Below are 13,902 nucleotides of genomic sequence, written 5' to 3' on the forward strand. Positions count from 1 at the left end.
TCTAGTTCTGCGAAAAATATTATGGGTAGTTGGATATGGATTGCACTGAATCTGTAGATTGCTTTGGGTAGTATGGCCATTCCAACAATATTAATTTTTCATTCCAAGGGAATGGTATATCTTTCCATTTCTTGAATCCTCTTTAATTTCCTTGATTGACATTTTATAGTTCTCAGCATATAAGTCTTTCAACTCCTTAGTCAGATTTATTACTAGATATTTAACTTTTTGGGGTGCAATTTTAAAAAGGATTGTTTTTTATAGTCCTTTTCTAATACTTCATTGTTAGAATTAGAAATTCAACCAACTTCTGAATATTGGTCTTTTATCCAGCTACTTTGCTGAATTCATTGATCAATTTGAGTAGTTTTTGGGTGGCGTTCTTAGGATTTTCTATATATAGTATCATGTCATCTGCATACAGTGACAGTTTTACCTCTTCTCTTCCTATTTGGATGACTTTTCTTTCTTTTGTTTGTCTGACTGCTGTGGCTAGGACTTCCAATAGTCTGTTGAATAACAGTGGTGAGAGTGGGCACCCTCGTCTTGTTTCAGATTTTAGTGCTTTCACATTTTCTCCACTGAGTATTATATTGGCTGTGGGTTTTTCATATATGGATTTTATTATTTTAAAGTAGGTTCCCTCTATACCCACTTGGTAATTTTTTTTTTTTTAGTCATGAATGGATGTTGGATTTTATCAAATATTTCTTCTGTATCTATTGAGATGGTCATGTCATTTTTGACTTTTCATTTTTAATGTGGTGTATGATACTGATTGATTTGCATATATTGAACTTCGCATGATTCCCACTTGGTCCTGGTATATGATAGTTTTTATGTGTTGTTGGATTTGGTTGGCCAAAATTTTGTGGAGAACCTTTGCATCTATATTCATCAAAGATAATGGCCTGTAAGTTTGTTTTCATAGTTAGGATGATGGTGGCTTCATAGAATGTCTTTGGGAGTGTACCTTCTTCTTCAACTGTTTTGAAAAGTTTAAGGAGGATGGGTCTAAGTTCATCTTTGTATGTTTGGCAGAATTCCCCTGTGAAGCCATCTGGTCCTGGAATTTTTTTTGTAAGAAGTATTTTTATTTCATATTCAATTTCATGTCTAGAGATCAGTTTTTTCCATTGATCTGTTTCTTCTTGATTCAGTTTTGGCAAGCTGTAAGTCTCTAGAAAGTTTTCCATTTCTTCTAGGTTGTCAAATTTGTTGGCATTTTATTGTTCATAAGTATTCTCTTATGCTTTTTTGTGTTTCTGCAGTATCCATAATGATTTCTCCTTTTTCCTTTCTTATTTTGTTCATTTGAGTTATTCTCTCCTCTTCTTGGTGAGTCTGGCCAGAGGTTTGTCAATTTTGTTTACCTTTTCAAAGAAGCAGCTCTTGGTTTTATTGATTTTTTTCTACTGTTTTTTGAATGTATTTTATTGATTTCCTGAGTTTTATGATTTCCTTCCTTCTGCTGACTTTAGGTTTTGTTTGTTAATCTCTTTCTAATTCTTTTAGGTGGTAGGTTAAGTTGTTGTATTGAAATTTTTCTTTTTTTTGAGGAAGGCCTGTACTGCTATGAATTTCTAAGAAGTGCTTTTGTGGCATCCCATGGATTTTGAATAGCTGTGTATTCATTATATTTGTGTCGAGGTATTTTAAAATTTCTCTCTTGATTTCCTTGCTGACTCATTGATTTTTTAGTTACATGTTTAGTCTCCATGTAGTCAGTTTTTTTCTCATTTCTTTTTCTGTGTTTGATTTCTAGTTTCATGCCACTGTGATCAGAGGAAATATCTGAAATAACTTCTGTACCCTTAAACTTGTTGAGGTTAGTTTTGTGTCCCAGTATGTGATCAATCTTGAGAATGTTCCATGTGCACTTGAAAAAAAATGTATATTCTTATTTTTGTGGATATACTGTCCTGAAAATATCAATTAAATCTAACTTTTCTATTCTGTCTCTTAGGATCTCTGTTGCCTTATTGACTTTATATCTAGAGAATATAGATTTTTCTGTCTATTGATGTGAGTGGGGTGTTAAAAGTCTACTACTATTGTATTACCACCAGTTTCTCCTTTTATATCTGTTAGCATTGGTTGTATGCATTTGGGCCATCCTATATTAGGGGCATATACATTGATGAATATAATCTCCTTTTCTTGAGTGGATCTTTTTATCATTAAATAGCACCTTTTGTCTTCATGGCCTCTGTTTTAAAGTCTATTTTGTCTGATACGTGCATTGCAACTCCTGTTTTTCTGTCTTTTCCATTCACACGAAATATCTTCTTCCATCTCCTCACTTTGCATTTATACGTGTCCTTTGCCCTAAGGTGAGTCTCTTGTATGCAGCATGTTGTAGGATCTTGTTGTTTTCATCCAGTCTGCCTATCTCTTATCTTTTGATTGGAGCATTTAGTTTATTGACACTTAAGGTAATTATTGATAAATGTGTATTTAGTGCCATTTTGAACACTGTTTTCTAGTTGATTCTATGTTTCTCCTTTGTTTTTATTTTTTTTTTTGGTTGGATGATTTATTTTATGCTTGTGTCCTTTTTAGTTTCTATGAGTGTATTGTTTGGTTGAGATTTTGGTTGCTTTGTTTTTCAAGTATGTTAACCCCTTTCTATATCTGCTTGCTTTACCCCAGTAGTCATATATGCTCAAAAATATTGTAAAAAAAAAAAAAGTCAAGATTTTCTTACTTCCCTTCCCCACATTTTATGGTTTTGATGGCATTTTTAAACATCTTCATGTTCATCCTTTGCTGTTCATTGTGTTTACTGTCACTTTGAGAATGTTTTTTCCCCCTCTTTTAAATCTGTATACTGGCTTATTTAAGTGATTACTTTCCATTTCTGATGCCCTCCATCCTATATCTTCTTACTTCTTTTTTATTTAGAGAAGCCCTTTCAGTATTTCTGTTAGAATGGGTTTAGTATTGCTATACTCTTTTAATTCCTGTTTGTTGGAGAAATTCTTTATTTCTCCTTTTATTTTAAATGAAATGCTTGCTGGGTAGACTATCCTAGGCTGCAAAATTTCCACTTTTAGAAGTCTGAATATATGTTGCCACTCTCTTCTGGCCTGTAGTATTGCTGCAGAGAAATCAGCTGACAGCCTTATGGGGGTTCCCTTATCATTAACTCTTGTTTTTCTCTTGATGCCCTTAGAATCCTCTCCTTATCTTTAACTTTTGCCATGTTTTCTATAATGTATCTTGGAGTTGCCCTGAAGAAAAACTTTTAATACTTCTTTATAGGGAAGTTCTACTGGTGATGAATTTCTGTTTTTGCTTATCTGGAAATGTTTTTTATTTCTTCATTTTTGAAGGAGAAATTTATTGGATATAATATTTTGGGGTTGGCCATTTTTTTCTTTAGCACTTTAAGCCATCCCACTGTTTTCTGTCTCCTTCTGATAAAGAGTCAGCAGCTGTTTTTTCTTTTCCTTTTATGACATGTGTATTCATTCCTTAATTATATGTGGTTTAGGATGTTTGGTTTGAGCCCTATGAAAACGGTATCATAATTTTAAGTAGTCTCTGTTATTTTTTTCCCCAATTCAACACTGTATTTCTAAGATTCATCCATGTTGTTCTGGATCAATTTTATTCAATTGCTTTTTATTACTATATGATATGTCATTATGTGATTATATCCCAATTTCTTTATTCTTTTTGATGACCTTTTAAAAAGTTACTATTATTGATAATCCCTGTATGTGATATAAGTCATTTTCCTCTTCTGCTTTCAAGATTTCTCTTTTTGACTTTCACCAGTTCAGTTGTATCTAGGTTGTATCTAGGTGTGGATATTTTTGAGTTTACCACACCTAGAATTCTTTGAGCTTCTTTGAGGCAAAGATTAACGTTTCCCATCTTATTGGGGATGTTTTTGGCCATTATTTCTTCAAATATTTTTCTGTTTCTTTATTACTCTCTTTGCTCTCTGGTAAGTCTCATCATGCATATTTTGGTTTGCTTGATGTTATCCCCTCATGTCTCAGAAGCTGTTTTCTCTCTCCTCCTTCTCTCTTTCTGTTCCACAGACTGGATAATCTCTATTGACCTACCATCAACTTGGCTAATTCATTTTTCTGCTAATTCTAATCTGTCATTGAGCCCCTCTGGTGAAATTTTCATCTCAGCTATGCTTTTCAACTAAAAAATTTCCATTTAAATTTTAAATTTGTATTTATTTATTAAAATTCTCTTCTTGGAAAGATGAAGTTGCCATACTTTCCTTTTTTGTTCTTTAAATGTATTTCCCTTAGTACTTTGAAAATACTTGTAATAGCTGATTTATAGTTTAAGTTCAACATCCGGCCTCCCTCAAGTACATTTTCTATTGGCCTTCTTCCCCCACTGTGTATGGGTCACACTCTTCTGTTTCTTTCTGTATTAGTTTTCTGGGACTGTCAAAACAAAGTACTGCAAGCTGGGTGGCTTAGGAATTTATTTTCTTACAGTACTGGAGGCTAGAAGTCCAAGATAAAAGTGTTGGCAGAGTAGGTGTCCTCTGAGACCTCTCTCCTGGGCTGATAGATGGCTTCCTTGTCCCTATGTCTTTCCTTTGTGTATGCATATTTGTGTCCTAATTTCACTCTCTTTTAAGGACACTGATCATATTGGATGAAGGTCCTCTCTAATGATCTCATTTTAAATGAATTACTTCTTTAATGATCCAATGTCCAAACACAGTCACATTCGGAGACACTAGGGGCTAGGACTTCAGCATATCAATTCTGGAGGGACACAATTCAGCTCACCTCTTTCCCTTTTCTTTCTGTTGTTGAAAATTGGACATATAAGATAGTGTAACAAATCTGGTATCTGAATCCCCCTCCTTAACCCTTGTTTATTGTTACTGTTCTTTTTAAAAAATTGTTGCTGCTCATTTGGTTAATGATTTCTGTAGACTAATTGCGTAGGTTCTGTATTCTCTACAGTGTGCAGCCACTAACTTCTTTGATGGACTTAAAAAAATTGGGGCTTAAAAAAAAAGCCTAGCTTATAGGGATCAGACCTGAATCGGTATAATTTAGTCATCAGCTAAAAGATTCATTTAAATGTCTAAAGCCAATTAAGTCTTCCACTCTTTGTCAAGGGGATCTGTGCATGAAGACACACCTTCAAATTTCAGGCAGTTTACAAGTCAGCTGCAACTTTCATTTCTTGCCTATATAGGGCCTCAATATCAGCTAGAAGCGAGTTACTGGAACCTTCTCATTCCCTAGGTCATCTCTGGCCATGTACACTACCACTTTGAATTTTCTAGATCTGTAGGCATGTCAGAGCTTTTCAAAGTTCACTGTGGTTATCTAGCTCTCCAGGTATTCCTTTAAAATTACTTTTTGGCCAAACTCTTGTTGGGCTTAACTTAAATCATGGCCTCAGCCAACTGTGGTGATGTTACCACCAGATTGCTATTCTTTTTAATACTTCTCTGGGGAAAGGCCTTTTTTCAGAGTTGAGCCCTGATTTATATCCAATAGCAACAATGCCTTGAGAATGGAGTTTTTCAGGGAGTTGCTATTTCAAAGTACTGACAATGCCCTCAGGATGGGGTTTTCAACAGGGCTCTGAAGAGACTGGTTCTTTCCATTAACTGTGAGGCTCCTGGTTTCATGGATATCAAAACACTAAGGGAAGGGAGAGTGACAGGAATAGTCCTAAGTTAAAATGCCACAGACCTTATTTTTTATAGAGGTGCAATAGTTTTTTTTGTGTGTGTGTTTGTGTGTCTTTTTGCCTTTTCGTGAGCCGCTCCCGCAGTATATGGAGGTTCCCAGGCTAGGGGTCTAATCAGAGCTGTAGCCACTGGCCTATGCCAGAGCCACAGCAATGCAGGATCCAAGCTGTGTCTGTGACCTACACCATAGCTCACGGCAACGCTGGATCCTTAACCCACTGAGCAAGGCCAGGGCTCATACCTGCAACCTCATGGTTCCTAGCTGGATTCGTTAACCACTGCGCCATGACGGGAACTCCAATAGTTTTTTTTTTTTTTTTTTTTTTTTTTTTTGTCTTTTTGCCATTTCTAGGGCTGCTCCCATGGCATATGGAGGTTCCCAGGCTAGAGGTCTAACTGGAGCTGGAGCTGCCGGCCTACACCAGAGCCACAGCAACACGGGATCTGAGCTGTGTCTGCAACCTACACCACAGCTCATGGCAACACTGGATCTTTAACCCACTGAGCAAGGCCAGAGATCGAACTCGCAACCTCATGGTTCCTAGTAGGATTTGTTAACCACTGAGCCATGACGGGAACTTCTCCAATAGTTCTTTTTTAAATAGACATTTTTTAAAGTTTGTTCTCTGCTTTTGCTTAATTTCTAATATTCTAATTGATTTTTTAATAATTGTTTTTGAAATATTTTTGCTGCTTTTGTGGAAAATTAGTTCATCCCAACGTAACAAGAATTCAAAATTCTCCATTATTATTATTTTTTGCTTCTTAGGGTATTACTCATGGCATGTGGAGGTTCCCAAGCTAGGGGTCAAATCGGAGATACAGCTGCCAGCCTATGCCATGACCACAGCAACACAGGATCCGAGCCACATCTGTGACCTACATCACAGCTCATGGCAATGCTGGATCCTTAACCCACTCAGTGATGCCAGAGATCGAACCTGCAACCTCCTAGTTCCGTTGCACGGTGGGAGCTCCAGGTTTTGGCATTATTTGTTACATAGCAGTGGATAAAAAATAAACTACGTAAAGTATTAAGAAAGATAACGCAGAGAAAGTGTTTAGTATGGTTTTTACCAAAGGTAAACACTAAAAAATAACTGTAGTTATTTACACTATCTTCAAAAAAGTAGTTCTGAGAAGTCAATCTATTGTCTTCAGCCACCTGTTTTTAGGATGGTCTATACTGTAGACTGAAGGACAATCTTCAGCTCTTAGAAATAATTTTCCACCCTGTGAGGGCTTACAGAATCATTTTGTATTCTGGTCAGGATAGAAATTCTGTGCCATATTTCACAACAAAACAGTATTTTGACTGTTTTACTCATCCTCTGAAAGATGATACAGTTAGCTAAAGACCATCTACTGATAAAATGCTTCTATTACTTATTAACTTTTGTGGCCAGTTGTCTTGAAGTGTACATTTTTAGCCTCTGATTTAGCTGCCTCTAAGATACTGGTAATTAGTAGAAAGGAAAGAAATGGGTAGCTAAGTAGCATAGTTAAGTTCCTTCTTTGCAAGTGGTACATATAGGTCTTCATAGAGCAGCAGCCTCTTTTTTACTATGGGTCTTACCTTGTACTCTTCGAAGTTCTTGATTCTTAAGTTTTAGAAAAATTTTAAGGTTTTTTATGAGATTCAGAGCCAAATCAGAATTCCCAGAAATTGAGTAGGGCACAATTGTTCGACCATACTGACTCAAGTCCAATTCTCTGGCAGGTAAATCAAAATCTAAGCTTAGAGTTGTTAAGAGATAAGTAGTGACAAACAAAATTACTGATATCTGCAGCAATGTCAACCTCCAATTTCGCCAGTTGAACAGTGCTCTCTTTATAAACATGGAGTGAAACTGCTGGCGGTAAAGTGGAAACTAAAAAGAGGAGAGGAGTATAGAATTAGAATTGCTGGTGATCCAAGGAGGACATACATGTTAAAATCCAATGCTTCAAATTTTTATGGCAGAAGATATACACATATTATACAAATAGATCCTTGAATTTAACCCAGAAAAACAAGATGGTATGAAAAGTTTTACTTGTGTAAGGTATTAAGGCAAAAGATTAACATCTGGTTTCTTACCTTACTACATTTGAAAATATTATCAAAATGATTTTATTCGTTAATAAACTTGTAGTATTTATGATCAGAAAAAATTACATGTATTTTAAAACTTAATATTAAAAATCTTTTCATTTCACCATTTTAAGGGAAATATCCCTGTAAAACTTGTGTATAACAATTATCTTTTGCAAAGTTTTAGTACATTAACTATGGTTCATAGTGAGAAAATGCCCCTGATCTGATCAACCAATATCTCTAACAATCATAACTCTCGGGTCGTGTCTTAAAACTGAACAAAGAGGAAATTTATTAGAAAACAAATCAGAACTTTTCAGAGTGATTCTGAGAGAGGACAAGGGTGAGAGTAGTATAGTGTGATCTTTATCTAGAACCCATATCTCCTGCATCATGAAATTAATGGGGTTGCAGTCTGGACGATTCTCTCGCTATCTGGCTGTCCTATAGCCAAACTCTAAGCAGCTTTTAAGTTCAGATAGTAAATAAAGTGTACAATTTATACTCGAGCCAAACATACTAGGTTTACATTTTTAGTGAATATGCTCACCCCAGTATTGAATTTAATGTTAGCAGTTTCATTCAGTGATGGAAAAACGGGTCTCTCATGACTTCTGGACACACTCACATTCTGCTCCATGTCTTGTCTTCTTTTTTGGTGGGACTGGCTCGGCCGGACATCCGTTTGAGAATCTGCCAGCTTATTGACCCTACATACATACAGGCACACACAAAAAGCACAAAACAATTTATCTTGACTATAGCCTCAATGTATTTTATTAAGAAATGTCCAACAATCTTCCAAATTTGGGAGACTCCTTGACCTTTCTCACGGACTGTGAAGTGTGCTAACTATACAGCAGCAGCATGATAGTAGTGGCTTTCAATAAACCAGTCGGAGGATAATCCATGACAAAGTCTCTACCATTCTGGGGTAATATGAGAAAAAGAATTATAACATATTATATGTTTTATGAAGCTGAGCTCACTCAAGTTAAAGCACTTACCTTAAATCAAAGCTAAAGCTAGTAACTGTCCTGTGGGTATTAAAACAGTCTTTGTGTTATGAAAAATAGAGACATTGGATAGTAGTTTTTTTTAAGTCCTCGCATTTCTCATTCGTGCCTATGTCTGAAGCTGGGTCTTTTGGTGTGGATACTTAAGAAGAATAAAGAGATATACACAAGTAATTATAATTTAAGAAGAAAAATGCTACACAGAATAATGGAGGAAAAATATATCACAGTATCTTAAGAGATAGGAATAATGAATTACAAAAAATTTTTGATAGAAAATACATGATTTGAAAGGTGTATTTTTCCCCCAAGCCACAGAACTATCAAAGTCTTTTTTAATACCTTCCTGTTAGCATTTTTATAGAACATTAATAAATTCTGAACTATGACATTCACACATAATGGGTATAGATCACAAATCAGCAACTTCTATACTCTTTTAAAAACCTTATATGGATTACTATTAAAATTTGATTTAAAAAATCCCTGTAGGAGTTCCCGTTGTGGCTCAGTGTTAACAAACCCGACTAGTAACCATGACGTTGTGTGTTCGATCCCTGACCTTGCTTAGAGGGTTAAGGATCTGGCGTTGCTGTGAGCTGTGGTGTAGGTCGAAGATGCGGCTCAGATCCTGCATTGCTTTGGCTGTGGTATAGGCCCGCAGCAGTAACTCCAATTAGACCCCTAGCCTGGGAACCTCCATATGCCACGGGTGTGGCCGTAAAAAGACAAAAAAGACAAAAAAAAAAAAAATCCCTGTAGCAGGTTTGAGGACTATTGTGCTTTTAAAATATAATCATTGGATATTTTTCTCTTTCATCTTTCTTAGGTTTTTATTCTTTACATTTTATTTATTGGTGAAAAATTTCCATTAGAAAATATAACTAAGTAAAAGGAGAAATATTCCTAATATCTAGAGATGACCCTGATGAGATATTTTTCCATACATACGTATACACAAACACAAATATATACATATTCTTTTAAAAGGGGCACATGAATTGTTCTTAGTACATTTATAAGCAGTCTAATCACTGATATATTTGCATTTATACCTAACATCTTGCCATTTGTCTTTTATTTATTTTCTTTTTATTTTCCAGGTTTATTTAAGTATGATTGACAAAAATTATAAATATTTAAGGTAGCGAATATGATGTTTTTCTATGTGTATACATTGTGAAACAGTTACCACAATCAAGCGAATTAATATATCCATCACCTCATATAGTTACCATTTTTGTTTTTGGTGATGGAGAACACTTGAGGTCTACTCTTTTATTGTTTTATTTTGATGTTTTGCTTTTTAGGGCCACACCCACAGCATATGGAAGTTCCCAGGCTAGGGGTCAAGTCAGAGCTGTAGCTGCCGGCCTACACCACAGCCACAGCAATGCGGGATCCGAGCTGCATCTGCGACCTACATCACAGCTCAAGGCAACGCTGGATCGCTGGATCCTATATGACACGGAGCAAGGCCAGGGATCAAACCCGCATGCCCCATGGATAGTAGCCGGGTTCGTTACCATTGAGCCATGATGGGAATTCCCGAGATCTACTCTTTTAGCACATTTCAAATTCATAATACATTATTAACTATAGTCACTGTGTCATACTTGTGGAGACCCGGAGAATTTATGCATCTTACAACTGAAAGTTTGTACCCCCTGACCAGTATTTCTCATTTTCCTCACCTATGGTCCCTGGTAATCAACATGTTTCTTTCCATTATTGTGAGTTCAACTTTTTAAGATTCCACATGTAACAGAGATGATGCCGTATTTGTCCTTCTGTGTCTGGCTTATTTCACCGAGCGTAATGTCCTCCAGATTCATCCCTGCTGTCACAAAGGATGGATCATGTTCCATTATGTGTACATCCTCTGTTACAAAAACTTGAAACATTTATACGAGTGGATTTCAAGGTGAATTAGTCAAACTAATGGCCTGTCAGTGGATGCAGTTCTTCAATGCATTTGGAAATCTGCTTTCTCAGATGCCCTCCCCGTATTATAGGTCTGGAGGTCTTGCCTTGTGTTGTAGTCCCTGCAGTTTTCCCTCATAATGAGGTCTGCATTTTAGTGAGTATTGTCAACAGTCTGAAGACTGAGGTTCCCCCAGGAGCCTCTGATCTTCCTGTATCTCCACTGGTCGCACCACAAACTGCTTCCGAGAGCCCATTCCCAGTCACTTCCTGCTCCCAGATCGACCAGAAGAGCCTTCCACTCTGGGAAGGGATTTCCTCTTTTCGTCTCCCTTCTAGTGCTCCCACACAGCTGCTATTTCTGTGAAGCTCTTGCTGCTGTGCTTTGAACACATTCATTCACTCTCAGATGTGTAGGACTCTTGACTCAGTTTTGTTGCTATCTGTGGGTTTTTTTTTTTTTTTTTCCTATTCTAGTTCTGTGCTGTTTTTGTGAGACTGGTACAGTGCGCCAGCATGACAACAGCAAAATAGTGGAATAGGAGGTTCCCTACTGATTCCCTGGTGAGCAACAATAATTTAGCAGCCGTCCAGGGACAAAAGCATTTTTGTGGGACTTTGGGAATCCAGCTGCTGGCCAGGAGCAGTACTGCTTTCCTGGTGATCCACCAGGGAGTCATACCCATCTGTGCCCTAAGGCTGGCCTACAATAGATCTTGGAATATTATACTAAGTGAAATAAGACAGATTCAGAAAGATAAAATCTGTATGTCTCACTCATATATGGAATCTAAAAATATTCAACTCATAAAACCAGAGTAGAACAGTGGTTTCCAGGTGCTGCAGGTGGGGGAAGTAGGGAGATACTGGGGAATGGGCACAAACTTAGTTACAGGATTAATAAATTTTGGATATCTAATGTATAGCAGGTGACTATAATTAACAATACTGTATTATATATTTGGAAAGTTTTTAAGAGCATAAGTCTTATGTGTTCTACCACATACAAAAACAGGGTGCGTATTGGAGGTAATGGACATGATAGTTAACTGGACTATCATAATCATTTCACAATGTATACATATATTAAATTGTCACGTTTTATAATGTCAAAGTTTTTCTCCACTATTTTCTTCTATAAGCCTTACAGTTCAGGCCTTATGTTTAAAACATTTTTATTTTTTTCTGTATGGTTTAAGATAAGGGTGCAATTTAATTCTTTTGCATGAGGATATCCACTTTCCCAACACCATTTATTAAGGAGGCTATCCTTTTTTTGGCTGTGTGTTCTTGCCACCATTATTAAATATCAGCTTAATATAAAAGTGTGGCTTTATTTCTGGGCTCTCTACTTTGTTCCATTGGTCTGTGTATCTGTTTTAATGCCAGTGCCTCACTGTTTTTATTACTGTACCTTTGTAATATAGTTTGAAATCAGGAAGTGTGAAGCTTCTGGTTTTGTTTTTTCTCAGCATTAATCTGGCTATTCAAGGTCTTTTGTGGCTCCGTACAGAGTTTATAGTTGGCTTTCTATTTCTGTGGAAAATGCCATTGGAATTTGATAGGGATTGCACTGAATTTACAGATGGCTTTGGGCAAAATGAACATTTTAATAATGCTGATTTTTCTAATCCATGAATACATGATATCGTTCCATTAGTTTGTGTCTTCAATTTCTTTCATCAAAGTCTTGGAAGCAAGAGAGAAGTGATTCATCACATATTAGGGATCCTCAATAAAATTATGAATTTATTCATCAGAAACTTTGAGGGCCAGAAGACAGTGCCCTGATATATTCAAACGGCTAAAAGAAAAAGGATGTCAACCCTGAATACTATACTAGTAAAGCTGTCATTCAAAAGAAAAGAGAAATTTAATGCAGCTCAAGATAAATGAAAGCTGAGGGAGCTCACAACCACTAGAATTCCCTAATAAGAAACACTCAAGTGAGTCCTTCAAGGTGAAAAAAAAAAAGGACACTAGAGGAGGGAGGTCAAGAGAGCACAATAGAAGGATGTAGAACTCACCTCCTCCTACACATACATCAAAAACACATCTACATGTGCAACAGTTCTCACAGAATACCTACTGAATGCTGGCAGAAAATCTCATACAACCAAGCTGCAAGAAAAATGACCACATAACCATATAGGATGAAAGAAAAAAAAAAAAAAGGAATTGAGATTGGACTCATACCTGAGAGGGAGCTCTGAAAGAGGAAAGGTTTGCTCATCTTGGGTACCCCTTTCACTGGCCTGGAGATCAGCTGGGAAGAAAGGCAAGCTTCAGAGGCTCAGAGGAGAGAGCAGCAGTTAGCATGTAGCAGGCAGAAGAGAAAGAGACCAGCACAGATGGTTCTGCCCACCTCGTTGCCTTCCCCAACCTGACATGCATCTGCTGGTGCATGTAGGGGCTGGGTGCTGAAACTTGGGCTTCAGCAGTCAGACCTGGGGAGAGGACTGGGGTTGGCTGTGTAGCGGCAGTCCAATGGGGCTTGAGTATGTTTGGCTTGCAACCAGGGGTGTGCAAAGGATGGAACCCAAGTGCACCATAGAGGTCCCACTGTTAACACATGGGAAGGAAAGGGTGGGACCCCTCCATAGCAGCCTCATTCTCACCATGCTAACAGCAGGTGTGGCTCCACCTCTCTGAGCTCTGGCAGTGCGTAAGTGCTGGTGGGTTGTCCGCATGCAGAGGCAGAGCTGAAATTAAAAAGAAGGATCAGAGGAACAACTACCAATTAAAGGAATGAAAGAATTCCCCTGAAACAATGAAAGAGCCCTCTCCTGTCTACTACAGTCTGAGTTCAAAAAGGTGGTAATAAAAATACTAAAGGAATTAAGAAAGGCTTTTGATAGAAGAACAAAACTGAGAGAGTCATATGTCCTGATTTCAAAACATCCTACCAAGCTATGGTAATCAAAATCATGTGGTATTAGCATAAAGACAGGCAAAGAGACCAAGGGAATAGAATAGAGAGCTCAGAAATGATTTTGACAAGTAGAAAGGACAGTCTTTTCAACAAATGCTGTCAGAAAACTGGATATGCATATGTGAAATAATGAAATTGGATTCTTAACTAACACCATATACAAAAATTGATTAGAAAATGCAACAAAGATCTAAATGTAAGAGCTAAAACTATAAAACCCTTAGAAGAAAACATAGGACAAAATCTTCACAACATTGGA

The 13,902-nt window shown here is 37.0% G+C and overlaps 1 protein-coding gene and 1 long non-coding RNA gene across 24 annotated transcripts in view; one reads left to right on the top strand and one right to left on the bottom strand.

Annotated features, from left to right (window-relative positions):
* Positions 1 to 13,902, top strand: part of LOC102163149 (uncharacterized) — a 127,443-nt gene that overhangs the window by 108,240 nt on the left and 5,301 nt on the right. The gene's annotated exons all lie outside the window — the stretch shown is intronic.
* Positions 1 to 13,902, bottom strand: part of ABCA16 (ATP binding cassette subfamily A member 16) — a 223,369-nt gene that overhangs the window by 99,043 nt on the left and 110,424 nt on the right. For 10 of the 13 annotated variants that reach the window (XM_085017369.1, XM_085017368.1, XM_085017370.1 and 7 more), the window contains 2 exons: positions 8,323 to 8,482; positions 7,272 to 7,566 (listed from right to left, as the gene is read on the bottom strand). In XM_085017369.1, the coding sequence (XP_084873495.1) occupies positions 7,272 to 7,566; positions 8,323 to 8,482 (455 nt within the window). The remainder of the gene's footprint in view (positions 1 to 7,271; positions 7,567 to 8,322; positions 8,483 to 13,902) is intronic. The other 3 variants (XM_085017371.1, XM_085017372.1, XM_085017377.1) reach the window with 1 other exon arrangement.

Source organism: Sus scrofa, chromosome 3, assembly GCF_054392235.1.
Source record: "Sus scrofa isolate SSC_HxYL_T2T_F1_AM1 chromosome 3, Sscrofa_HxYL_maternal_Yorkshire_Landrace_v2.0, whole genome shotgun sequence".
Lineage (NCBI taxonomy): Eukaryota > Metazoa > Chordata > Mammalia > Artiodactyla > Suidae > Sus > Sus scrofa.